Here is a 12433-nt window from a genome sequence, read left to right as displayed (position 1 = left end):
GTCTCTGATGGCTGCGGTTCAAGCCAATTGTAACACATCAAACATTGGAGCTGTCGTTCATCAGGTCAACAATAACACAGAGAACATTAAGGCTGTAGTTCATCAGGTCACCATGAATAAATATCGGATATCCGAATGTTCTCTAACAATCACCAATGGTGTTGGCCATCAGTAGTAGTCATCATAAGGAAGAGCCCAGTTTTTCAACTGCTGATAGGACATTGGGCTTCCGGGTGGGCTGTCGGGATAGTCCTGAGGTAGGTACGGGTGGGGAAGAAGTGTTTGCCGTGGATGGCGCTGTCCGTGTAGACGAGGGACCTGCTCGGTGAAAGAGGGCTCCACGTGACTTGGAGGCTCAGTCTGCACTCCCATCTCGCGGACTGTGAGAGTACGACTGGGAGAGGGGAACGGTCTCATCCGCAAAAGATTCAGGTCCCTCTCGAACGGGTGGCGACCTACAGTGGGTGGGGTTCGGTGTTCTGGTTCGGTGAAGAGGACGTGGACCTTTCCAACAGCAGAAGACAAACAAAGTCATTGGCTAGCGTATAAAGAGACACAGACAAATAAAGTCAGTGAAAGACGAATAAAATCAAAGAAGAGCAAAAATAAAGGTGCAGACGAAAGAAAACAGGAAGACGAAAAGGAACATTGTGAGACAAAGAAAATGTGTGCACTTCCCGACCTTTGACACACACTGACCTTGTTTAGTCGCAGGGGGGCGCAGCAGCAGCAGACAGAGGCGCTGATGACGGCGATGACGAACTCGCAGACGGAGAGGCAGGTCGCCCCGGCGCTGGCCATCCAGATGAGCTTTGTGGAGTCCAGGGTGTGGCGCTGCGAGACATCGACATGCTAACTTATGTTTCTAACAATATGTTTCTGAAGATATGAGACACGAGAAACAGCAAACAAAAACTCGATGCAACGAGACACGATGATATGTGAGGAGAGACATCAATATAAAGCTAATTATAGTATTAGAGAAATAGTGTCTTGTAATGTAGAGAAATACTATTTTGTAATTTAGGGAAATAATATCTTGTAATGTAGAGAAATACTATCGTGTAATGGGATCATTATACTTGATTGGAAAAAAGAATTCTCTGGTAAATTCTGAGATTCAAACTAACCATGATAGCAATGATGCCAGACAAGGTGGCGCAGGCTGGAGAGAAGAAAACTGCACACAGCACACTCAGGACGAGGAATGCTGTTTTCTGGGGAAATACGGCAGTTGTCAATAGCAACAGAGTAGGTTTAGATAGTGATGAAATCTTTTGAGGGTATTTCGATAGTATTTTCTTTTTAGAAATATATTTCTCTGTTGTGCTTTTTTTTTAAAGGACCAGTAGGATACAAAATGTTTCTAATGACTGAGTAAAACTCGTAATAAACTTGTTTCCACAAGTGAGGGTGAATACAATCCCGTCCGTTCTCGAAATACACGTCTACAAAAATCTTTATGCACAAAAGAAGTTACAGTTTAATAACTAACAATTATCTATGTAGTTTCATGTTTAATCTCCTTCTAGAGTTTTCTTTCAAACTGTTTTCATTTTAAATTATTATCTCTCACTGATACCTCTTAGATTAGTGGCAACCATTTACTAAAAATATCATAGTAGCTGATATTTAAACTATTCTTCTTTATAAATAAGTAGTGTTCCAGCAATTTGCAGTACTTACCCACAACCGTAGGCTATGTGACCTCTCCCTCGAAACACATGACCCCATAGACCCTGTAACGACATACTGAAAAAAGAGGCAAAGTCAATCATTGGTTCATAAATAAACTTAATCACTACTTTCAAATGTCACGTGACTTATGTCCGAAAAATCGTTTGGAAAGACCTTACCCACGCACCGCACCACACAGGAGCCGACGCCACCGTCAATGACGCCAAAGTGTCAAAGGTCACACCATTGTGAGCATGCGCACCGTAGTCAGCAGCTTCCTTCTGATAATTAACGAGGAGAAAGACGAGGTCTACAGCTCCTAGTACGACTGATGTGACGCCGATGACGATGTGCAGGGACCCGAGCACATGCAGAGCTGTGAAGGGGAAAAGGTCGTTTCTTGTGTTAGCTCCCTGTATTTCCATCTGTGGTACTGACCTCCCCTGCTCCACATCCATCAGATAATTCATCATGAAAATTCAGCAGTCTAAGATGCTCTGGCGGTTTGCTGAAACGATTTCCACTGACACTTCCAGTTCAAAGAATGATGCAGATGCATGGGTACTGTTATCCGTTGCCTACCCGACAAGCGCAAGAAACTGAAACATTTTAAATCAAATTGTCGTTTTTTTTTTAACGATTTTTTTAATATAAGAAAAAAAATCTATCAGGGTGTGACCACGTGATTGAAATAACTCAGCAGAGCTCATTATAAGATATCGATATCCAAAATGTGAGTGAATAATCCACTTTAAGTGTCAAGATGAATACCTGCCAACATCACCCTGTCCTACCTTCTTCCACCGACTTCAGGAATGTTGATAAATATGTTGACATCGTCAAGGCTACAGCCAATAAGAGAGCTGGGATTGTATATTTGTTTGTCTTGTTTGTAGACTCGTGACATCACGAGTTCGACCTCAGTTATCTTATTGGCATTTGTATAGTTTGTTACGAAAACTGCTAAGCAAGAGATATTGTACTTTTAATTATGTTATCAAGTTTAGCTAGGTGCACATGTACATCTATATACGAAAGTTCTTTTGCTCGGCTAAACGCAAAAGTAAGAAAAATAATGTGATCAAGCAGGCAGTCCCACGTACATATGTATATAGATGGTGTGTTTATCTGGCAAGGAAGGTCTAGACTGCTCTGATATATTGCTGTAAAGAAAACGAAAAAAGCAAAAACTGAGTCTGGAATTAGTTATCTGAGAAGAGACTGTAGTTTTGAGTACACATCAGTGTCAGAAAGAAGCATTGAAGAAAATATTGAGGATCAGGGTTAGGGTTATGAGGAAACTATTATTTGGATCAGAGAGTAGGGTACTACAGACTAGTATATTCACAACACGTCTATAAAATGCCGAAAAATAAGGAAAAAGGCAACTTTAATCATAATTTTAATATGAGATGACTCTTACCTGAATAAAGGAAAGTAACACCTGTCCAAAGTAACCGACAGTCACCTGGGAGTGAAGCATACCCAGGGTGTACACAGTCACATGACCAGACTTGTTATCGACCCAACCCTAAGGATATTAGTCGTGTAATGAGTAGAAACCCTTTTGGATTTCATCCATGATTCACGATATCAACCCGCTGTGTGGGTGAGGGAGGGTCTGCCTGACGACAAACTGTAAAGACGGTTAAGTCAGTTGTGGGGGACGTTTGGAGAAATAAGTTTGAAACGCTTTTCCTACTGTGTTCACGTTTTTCTAGTTGTGTTTGCCTGCGCGTGAAACGAATAAAAAATAAATATAAAAAGTTGACTAGTTAAAGTATATAATGTAACGTATTTGGATAACTTTATTGTGAAAAATAAAAAAAATTTACAGATTAAAAAAAGTGGTGTTAGTGAAACCGTTAATAAGAAGCGGGTGCTATGATATTGTAATATGTGTAATGTTTTTTATATAGCATCTCTTTCTGAAATTAGGTATTTTATCATTAATCTCTTTTTAACATCTGTGTGTGTTTATCTGTGATTTTCTGTTATACGCGAAAGTAGAAGAGGATGCACACACACACACATACACAAACAATAAAACAGAGAGAAATGAGGTGAGAGGTCAAGTCTTGTATCAGCGTGTGTGCGCGAAAACGAAACAAAGATTGACAAGCGAGTGTGTGTGTGTAGATGTGTGTGTGTGTAGATGTATGTGTGTGTGAGAGAGAGATTCCAGAACCTCCTAGCACCAACAGCTCCCCCCACTGGCCCATCCCCCGGCTTGTCACCTGTGATAACATGTTCTGACCACACTTACATTTATTGCAATAATTTTTCATCGCTGCTACATTGTGTGGGTGACAAGCAGAAAGGGAAGCTTTTCAGCTTGTCATTTCTTTTCTAACGGATGAGTAATCCTCTTACCTTATGAAAAAATACTAGATACAAAAGAATTATAAAAGAAACGCTTTCATCACAAAGGGAGTCGGGTGTAGACCACACTCATGTCTAATACAACACCGCCACATAATTCAACATTTTAAAGGACTGTTAGGGTGCAATGTTTTTTCTTTTTTTTATAATGAGAGCAAAAAGTTCAGTACAAGATAGTGTTTCCCAAGACCTGCTTATAATTAAAAAGCAAATTCTCGAGAGACACACAGAAATCACCGTGAACATAAAGAGAAGAACGAGGCGCTGGAGAGAGAGGCCATGGGTTCATATCTCGACCCAGGACTCTTTCTTTATGTGACACCTGTTTAGAGGGTTAGCTGTCGGGGGTTTCCTCGCCCTCTGAGTGCGATGAACTCTCGAGTACTTTCCGACCAAAGCAACTCACTGAGGTGAACAACACCTGTAAATGAAAAATATCTCAATACAAACGCGACATCGCCATCTTGATCTGTTCCAGTCCACGGACATGTTTGCTGGAGTGTATCTGGAGTATTAACATTAATCAGTGTTTCCATGTTATTATTTTCATAATTATTTCTATTATTAGCATTGATTGTTGTCATATTTGAATAATATATACTACTATTATCATTAATTAATTTATCATATTAACTTTTTTCATTTTGTAATAAAAATTTGTGGTTGTTACATTTCGCCACAATAAAGTCATACAGGGTTTATTTTTAGAAATCCATCTCCTTAATCGAGGGTTATTCTCTGAGTAAATGGATTTGTTTGACCTGTACAGGACTAATGTGTTCTCAGTCATGCAGCCAATCAAGAAGCAATGCGAATGACACGTCACCTGGAGCTTTTTTTATCCACCAATCATGGCGCTGGGACTTGTATTAATGCAGTGTATCCAGTCAATTCGCACAAGTGCAGCGGGACTCTAGGGTTTCCAGGCAACACTGGTACAAACGGAGACAACTACCAAGCCAGAGAATATCATCCCGGCATCTCAAATCAAAACGGTCAAGCCTCGTTCTCATTTCCAGGTTGTCGTCGAATGACTAAACAGGCGCCGTGGGCCACCTATTGATCAGATGCGGTGTCAGGTGAGAGCATGTTCAACATCCCAGGCTTTCACGACCAGCTGAACCATGACGGCAACAGTCGAGGCTTTTTCCCTAATGTACATCCCTCCATTACTTAAATGCGCATGCGCGTGGAACAGCGAAGCACCGTGTCCAGGCAAGTCATTTGCTTGGAAGTTGTTTCGCTCTGCTGACAAGTATCCAAGACCGTTCTTGATTGTTGGAGGTTAAACACTTCGTCTGGGTTACCTTAACAGGTTCTTTGATGTTCTTCTGAACACATACCTTGGTTTTTACCCCTCGTGATATTTTATTTAAATCTCAGGTTTTACCACGTTTCACGATGATTGAGTTGTGTGAACAGTTGAAAGGACTGTACCTGTCCATGTCGTGGGTTGGGTTCATGACAAACTTTGACGACAGTGACGAAGCAACATCTTCCATCGATGAAACTTGCGAAGGAAAGGATGGTGTGGCATCGTTGTCAGGGGACGCAACTAGAGTGAGAGTTGTCGGACCTGTGGATTCTTCGTCTCGGAAGTTTGGCCGCATCTTGAGATGCCTGTACTGTTGCTCTGTGTGCTGTTTCTTATGGTTGCGGGTGGTGTCTTACATTTCCTCTTTCTGGGTAGGTCTGGACTTCCAGTCGAGCCTAGACATGAGCAGGATCACCGTTACAATATGGCTGACACACTGTGCTTTGAACGTCACGGTCATTCTGCACGCCTGTCTCAACAGAAACCATTTCTACAGCTTCAAGAAAATATGGAATTCGTTGGAGAAAGATTACCAATCAACGTACCAAAAAGGTAACTCATCTAAAGCAAGAATGAGCTATGCCGATTTATCTGCTTCCAGATGCTTCAAGAAAACCAAACAGAAGAAAATTATTGAGGACAAAGCTTCTGTCGGAGACATGAACAGGTTAGAGAGAATGATTCAACGGAATAACCCAGGCGGTGTTTCAGTGATAAACTATTCAAGAGGAGGGCAGATGGAATGGAACAGGAGATGACTTCTGATAGTCTGAAAAAAGAAATCCTGGAAACTCCACCTGATTCAACCTCTACATCAAGCCTAAGCATGGCTTTCTTTGACTCCGACAGCAAAACCGGGTCAGTTCGGTGCGTTTGGGAGGGATCGAAGTGCAATTGGACCGAGAAATCACGTGACGAGGGCAAGGAGGGCAAAGAGAGCGATCCGCGAGAATCTCGAGAATTTACGACAAAATACGAGACTCGGCTGAAAAGGCTCGGCAGGACCTACACGATCGCCGCTTGGGTGGTGATACTCATTAACTTCACTTCCACCTCCTTGTTCATAGTCTTGGGGACGATGATCCCAGAAATACAACCCGTTCAGACCATCCTGACCAACCCCTTCGGGTCGTCGCTCACGGCACGCATCGTCTTCATTTTCGTCATGTTTCTCAACACGTGTGCCTGGATTCTCCCCCCGGCCTTCTACTGCGCCCTGTGCTCGATCATCCGCCTCCGCTTCAACATTTTTTCCGACGTGGTCAGCAAAGGGTTCGTCACGTGTGGATCCGAATTCCCTGCACACTTGGAGCGCTGGCGTCACGAGCACCTGAGGTTGTGCCAGAGCGTGACGGTGCTGGAGAGGACGATGCGGTTGATGCTGATGTCGGCCTACTCGACCTGCCTGCCTCTGTGCATTTTCCTTCTGTACACGATCGTGGCGGACAGGTCGACCGTCATCGCGCTTCTCACTAATTGCTTTTGGCTTGTCGTCAACCTCAGCACCATCCTCATCATCTCTGCTCACGCGGCTGCTGTGCACGAAGCGGTGAGAATAATTTTTGATACATGTTATATTTTTGATATATATTTTTGATATATATTAAACGAAAAGGCAAGTGAAATGATGAAACGGCCTCCGAGGTTAATTATATTGGTTATTAATTGCAATGATACACAATGATACGCAAGAGTAAATCATTTGCTGAAAGGGTCACGTGGTCTTCACTTGTTGTCATAACATGTATTATTGTTAACGGAAGGTAATCATATTCTTCTTAAATATCACTGAGCAGAAAATAAAGAAACATATCTGGTGACTCGAACAGTGGACAGGCTGTAGTGCTGGAATGAAGGAATAAAACCGATGAAATAAATCTTTTGCTCAAGAGAAGTAATTTTCTGGGGGTAAAAATCTTCTCCCAGTGATTGATCTCGGCTCACTCTACATCATGTGCTCTGGCCATGTCACCTTCCGGTTCACATACAGCAAATCTACAACTTCTACACTAACAGAAACATCAACACCAACAACGACACTAAAGTCCTAGTGTTACGACTAAAGCATTAACAGATGTTGCTGTGTTGTTACTGAACTAAAATAAAACCTGAAATAAAAAAAGGACAGAGTAAAAGAATAAATATGCTGAGCACTTGTCTCTGTTTTTGTCACAGGCACACTCTCCCCTAGACAGCTTGTTCTTTGTCAAAGCAGACAGAGCTGATGCTTCCCAATTAGCGCAGGTAAGTGTCAGCAGGTTTGATGAAGCCTTTTAACCTGAATATCAGTCTTTGGCTGTGACTTGGACAATGGCTGTTAACATTTGACTATAAGATATTCTTAACTGTTTGGTTAGACAGTAGAGTATAGAGTTTGGTGTAAGGAATTAATTTGTGTTTTTCTGCTCTTAAAGCTTATAAATAATCTTGCTTGTGTGGTATGGACCATTGCAAGATTATTTCCAGAAAATAGATCACTTTTAGTAGATGCCATTCACGCGCGTGGTGATGTTGCAGCTGCAGCTCTTCGTGTCCAAGCTGACCGGACCATCCATTGGCTTCACGCCCTGGGTATCGTCACCGTCACCAAGGAGATGATTTTGACAGTAAGTGCTCCCTTTGGTTTAGGTATTTTGAAGTTTGTAAGCTAAAAGCCACTAACACCACGTTCATAGTCAACACGACGACGTCAACAACGACGACCACGATGATGATGATTATCATTATCCCAACTACAGAAAAATAACCAACATCTCACCCCCCCCACAATAAATACCTAAAGGCTTGCATTGAAGAGCATCACACATTTATCTGTTTGATTATTGTTCTTAACAGATTTTGGCAAATGTAAAGAGTATCTTTAACGATACAAAAATAAACATCAGCATGACAAATGAAGCAAATGTTCTGCAAGAGTGTTTGTTTTCATTGACCAACACGTTTAGTTTCATAACAAGCGATCAGAGAAAAAGATTTGAATTTTCTTGAACAACATGAATAACAGGACTGCATTGTGTGTTGTACTTTCTTCCTTCACGAACAGATCGGTGGACTTCTCTTGACCTACTTTATCGTGCTCCTGGACTACCAGAAACAGTGAGGTTACATATCCCAGAGTGAAAGGATGCAATGATGATGATGATGATGATGATGATGAAGATGATGATGATATTTGGCTCATCGATGAAGTGCAGCATAAAAAACAGGATTCGGTGTAAATACAACACGTGACCAAACGGCAAGCTGTGGTCGAGCTGCCCAACACTGTTTGACCTTTCGTCGGTGACTTCGTGTTTATGCGAAATGTTATTCACTGATAGGTTGCAGGGTAAATTTGACATGTCATGCGTGTTTTTTTTAAATTTAATTTCATACATGGATTTTGCAGTTAAAGAGTATAATTAGTGACTGCGCTTTTTAACACAAATAAACCATTTTCAATTCTTTAGAATAATTCTTTTATTATATTTTATTATATTCATGTAATGTTCATCTTATTGACGACGAGATCGTAATTTCTGTTTTATTGGACAAAGGAATCTGTTGCATTAAACATGTTATTCAACCGAACTCAAGTAAAAAGTACATTATTTTGACTTTGATAGTCACAACAAAAATAAATTAAAAAAAGAAGGGTATGCCAAAACCCATCTCTCTTCATATATCCAAACATCCGGGCCACTCAAAACAAACCAGCTCAGTCCTTCAAAATATTTACATGCAGAATTCGAAAAAAGGATGGCAACCTATCTACCTCTGACACCATAACAAAGTGTATCAGGAGTTGTGTTCTGTACAAGGATTTATGAAAGCATTCAGTTTTATTTCTCTGAATTTCACCTCCGAGCTTCACAATTATACATTAAATTTGTCTTTTTAATGCTTTAACTCCAGCGGAAAATAAAAATTTTCTTTAAAAAGACTTTTTTTGTTGTAAAATCTATCAGAGCAAGTCGATTTATTTATTAAGCCATCTACAGAGCATCGTGAAAGGTTTTTCCACCAGGCGGCACATGTTTTCGGAACACTTGAATGCAATGGTAATATGATACAAACTCTAAAATTGCTTAAAAGAGTATTCATAAAACCGTTTCATGTTGTAAATTTGTAGATCCATTTACGTTTGATAACTAATGAGTTTGCAATACAATTGTCAAGCCTGGATGACGGAGGCTAATGGATGTGTCCACACCACACCTTGCTGAAGGATGGCGGCTGATTCAATGCTCTTGACCTGAACTGGTGAATTATGGAACTAAAAAGCATCATTATGTTTCATCAATGCTGCTCTGTCTTGCATTAGTATTTAAAATTCCTTTCTCCATTGTCGACTTAAAGGCACGTGTACACACACACACAAAACCAACATACCCACACACACAACCAAACTGCTTTCTGTAACAAAATTTTTATTTGTAAGGTTTTTCTTAAAATTTTTTACCACATAAGTCGAGGAGACTTTTTCTGAATCTTTTAAGTTTTTCAAGTAAAAATATTAGTTAATTTGAGAAGCCAAATGGTGGGATTGTTGCTTTCGCTCCCGTATCTCTGAATCAGTTGGTGTTATAAGCTGGAAGAGGAGGGAAGACTTTTCACGAGGAAAGTACCGGACAAAGCCCAGAGTCTAAGAGTTCGCGACCAGACCGACCCATCGTCTGTAATTCACGTGGAGAGAAAGAAAGTAGAAGGACACAAAGTGTATAAGCTCAGAAACAGGACCATGTATAGTCGCCGCAAAAAAAGGAGAAAAATCATGCCAGATCGGTCGAGACTCGGATTTAAAAGGACCGCGCACCCCACCAGTGGACTCCAGGGTGAGGACAGAGAAACACATGTTATTGGTGGGACATACCTCGTCAGCTATCGTGTCTATCCATATTTTTTTTTTTACCATCCTCCACACGAACGGTACCAATCATGGGATGAATGATGATGAAACCGCCAGTAAATAAGTCACCAAACTAAAATACTGTGCAAAAGATTGAAAGATGTATGAAAACAGTAAAAAATATTAGCTTTGTGTATTTACATAATGCGTACTGACTAGTAATTCAGAGTGTGTATTGATAAATTTATGTGTATACCACTACTGCTAGTAATACTATAAGGTGCAGTCAGAGAAAAGAGCAAATAATTCCTGCTGATGAACTCCCGACATCCCGAAGGAGTTGGCCACTGGGAGAACAACAGAAGAAGCACCCTGCCAGCCATGGGGATAACTAACCGTTAAGTGAATTTCCTTGTCCGAAGTTTGCGTCCCCTCCATTGCATCTGACTGTCTCTCATAGTAATAACAGAATTGGTAGACCGCATATCTACGATGCAAACGAGCTCAATAAATACTTTTCTCCATACATATTTCTGTCACGATTTTCGTTCAACTCGAGAAATGTGAGGACATCATCTAGTGGATCTGATACTGGAGCAGCAGAAAGAAGTATGTGGTCAACAGTCCACCCAGCTGAAAAAATATAAGGGACCGCCATTTAGGTTTTATTCAACATTTGCAAAGTGGACAATAATGAAATAAATTTGTTCTGGCATGAAACAAGCAAAAAAAAAAAAAAAAAAGGAACAGAATTTCAAACTTCAACTGTCCAAAGTCTTTACCGTTAAGATTGTCTCCTTACTAACGGTGATGATGCCCAGGACTGTGAAGCCGATAGGAGGACCGGTCAGCTTGGACAGGAACAACTGCAGCTGCAACATCAACATCACAGCACACAGAGAATAAGTTAAACGGAACGAAGCGAAATAATTGAGAAACAAATATCAATTTCTGACTTGCACCTGAAACAAGAATGTTACCCGGAAACGAATGGAAGCTGATGTTGAACACATCAACTACATCTCAGAACGATAGAGCGAATCAGAAATAAGACAAAGCGGGAGAGATACATATAGATATATAGATTGAAACATGTAGATTAATAGGTTGATAAATAGATACATAAATAAATAGGTAAATAAATTGATTATCATATAGAGAGCAAGCCTTCATCTATCTTTAAAGCTTTGTTCATATAGTGGTGTTGTGAACATTAATTATTGCCATTGTAAATCACGAGGCATACAGTTTGAAGTGGTCCTGAATTGTCTGGATATCTGAATAAGTTGACAAACAGTAGTGACACACACACACATACGCATACCTCGCACGCACACACACACACGCACACACGCACCGGGAAGGGTTGGGGAGCAATAAATACCCCGGGTCTACATCTACGACCGTGGCCTGCTTACCTCCACTATCTGGTCAGGGTCTGCCCCAGAGGTCTGTACCTCGAACAGCGCATCAAGTGCGGAGTGAGCCTGCATAAAAAACACTCAGGTGTGAGCCGCTGACCTCTCTTTGAACTTCCAGGTCACCACACGGACACTTTCTTGTTTGTTTCTTCGTTTCTCCGCTCGCACTTCTCCTTCCTTCCTTTTTTTAGTGCTATTCTCCTATTTCTTCTTTCGCTTTACTTTATTTCTTAAAAATCTTACTGTATTATCATGGTTTATTATTGTGATTTCATCTTTTATTTTGAGAAACAACTTTTACGATGAATACAAGAGAATTGGTATAGTTCGAGACTTTACAAAATGACGTAAATGACTAAAAAAAAAAACAAAGAAGAGAAAAAAAGAGAAGTAGAAAAGGAAGAAAAAATGGATAAACTGATGAAAGAACACAATGAATGAAGAGGAAACAAGTGAGAACATTGTTTCTCCTTCTGCTGCTGTCGAAACATGTATAGTAACTTACCTCCCGAAAGTAAAAAATAGTATACACCTAAACAGCTAACATGTCAAACTGAGTTGACATCTTAAGCATGATTTACTCAATCTCAGTATGAGGTAGTGAGGAGGAGTAAAGGAGGAAGAAGAGGAAATGAAGAAAGAGGAAGATTACCTCATCGTTGACGATGGCGGAGTAGAGTGAAATCATGACAACACAAACGGCGTTGATGAACAGCCAGAAGATGTAAGTGAACACCGAGAAGACATCGGTGCTGGAGTTGACGAGCTGGTACAGCAAGAAGCAGATGAGTGGAACGTTAGTGACGTACG

General features: G+C 40.8%; 2 protein-coding genes across 2 annotated transcripts; one reads left to right on the top strand and one right to left on the bottom strand.

The window, feature by feature from the left end:
• Positions 1–168: 168 nt before the first annotated feature.
• Positions 169–2263, bottom strand: LOC112568476. Its single transcript, XM_025245783.1, has 5 exons — positions 1857–2263; positions 1687–1752; positions 1131–1217; positions 700–834; positions 169–504 (listed from the first exon to the last, which is right to left on the bottom strand). Exons 1-5 carry the CDS (start codon positions 2148–2150, stop codon positions 169–171), a joined length of 918 nt encoding a protein of 305 aa, XP_025101568.1. The 5' UTR covers positions 2151–2263.
• A 3167-nt stretch (positions 2264–5430) lies between these two features.
• LOC112568474 lies at positions 5431–9943 on the top strand. Its single transcript, XM_025245781.1, is given in 7 exon segments — positions 5431–6109; positions 6112–6923; positions 7550–7618; positions 7892–7937; positions 7940–7980; positions 9638–9676; positions 9932–9943. Coding segments are annotated over 7 exon segments (1668 nt in total). The 5' UTR covers positions 5431–5460.
• The last annotated feature ends 2490 nt before the right edge of the window (positions 9944–12433 follow it).

The sequence above is a fragment of the Pomacea canaliculata genome, linkage group LG7 (assembly GCF_003073045.1).
Source record: "Pomacea canaliculata isolate SZHN2017 linkage group LG7, ASM307304v1, whole genome shotgun sequence".
NCBI classification, from domain to species: Eukaryota; Metazoa; Mollusca; class Gastropoda; order Architaenioglossa; family Ampullariidae; genus Pomacea; species Pomacea canaliculata.
This window is presented reverse-complemented; position numbering and strand designations above follow the sequence as displayed.

Coding starts and splice junctions, on each gene's coding strand:
- LOC112568476 (XM_025245783.1), bottom strand. CDS start 2,150: ATGATGAATTATCTGATGGATGTGGAGCAGGGGAGGTCAGTACCACAG. Junction 1,753..1,856: donor CTGTGTGGTGCGGTGCGTGG/GTAAGGTCTTTC, acceptor CTCTTTTTTCAG/TATGTCGTTACAGGGTCTAT. Junction 835..1,130: donor CTGGCATCATTGCTATCATG/GTTAGTTTGAAT, acceptor GATGTCTCGCAG/CGCCACACCCTGGACTCCAC.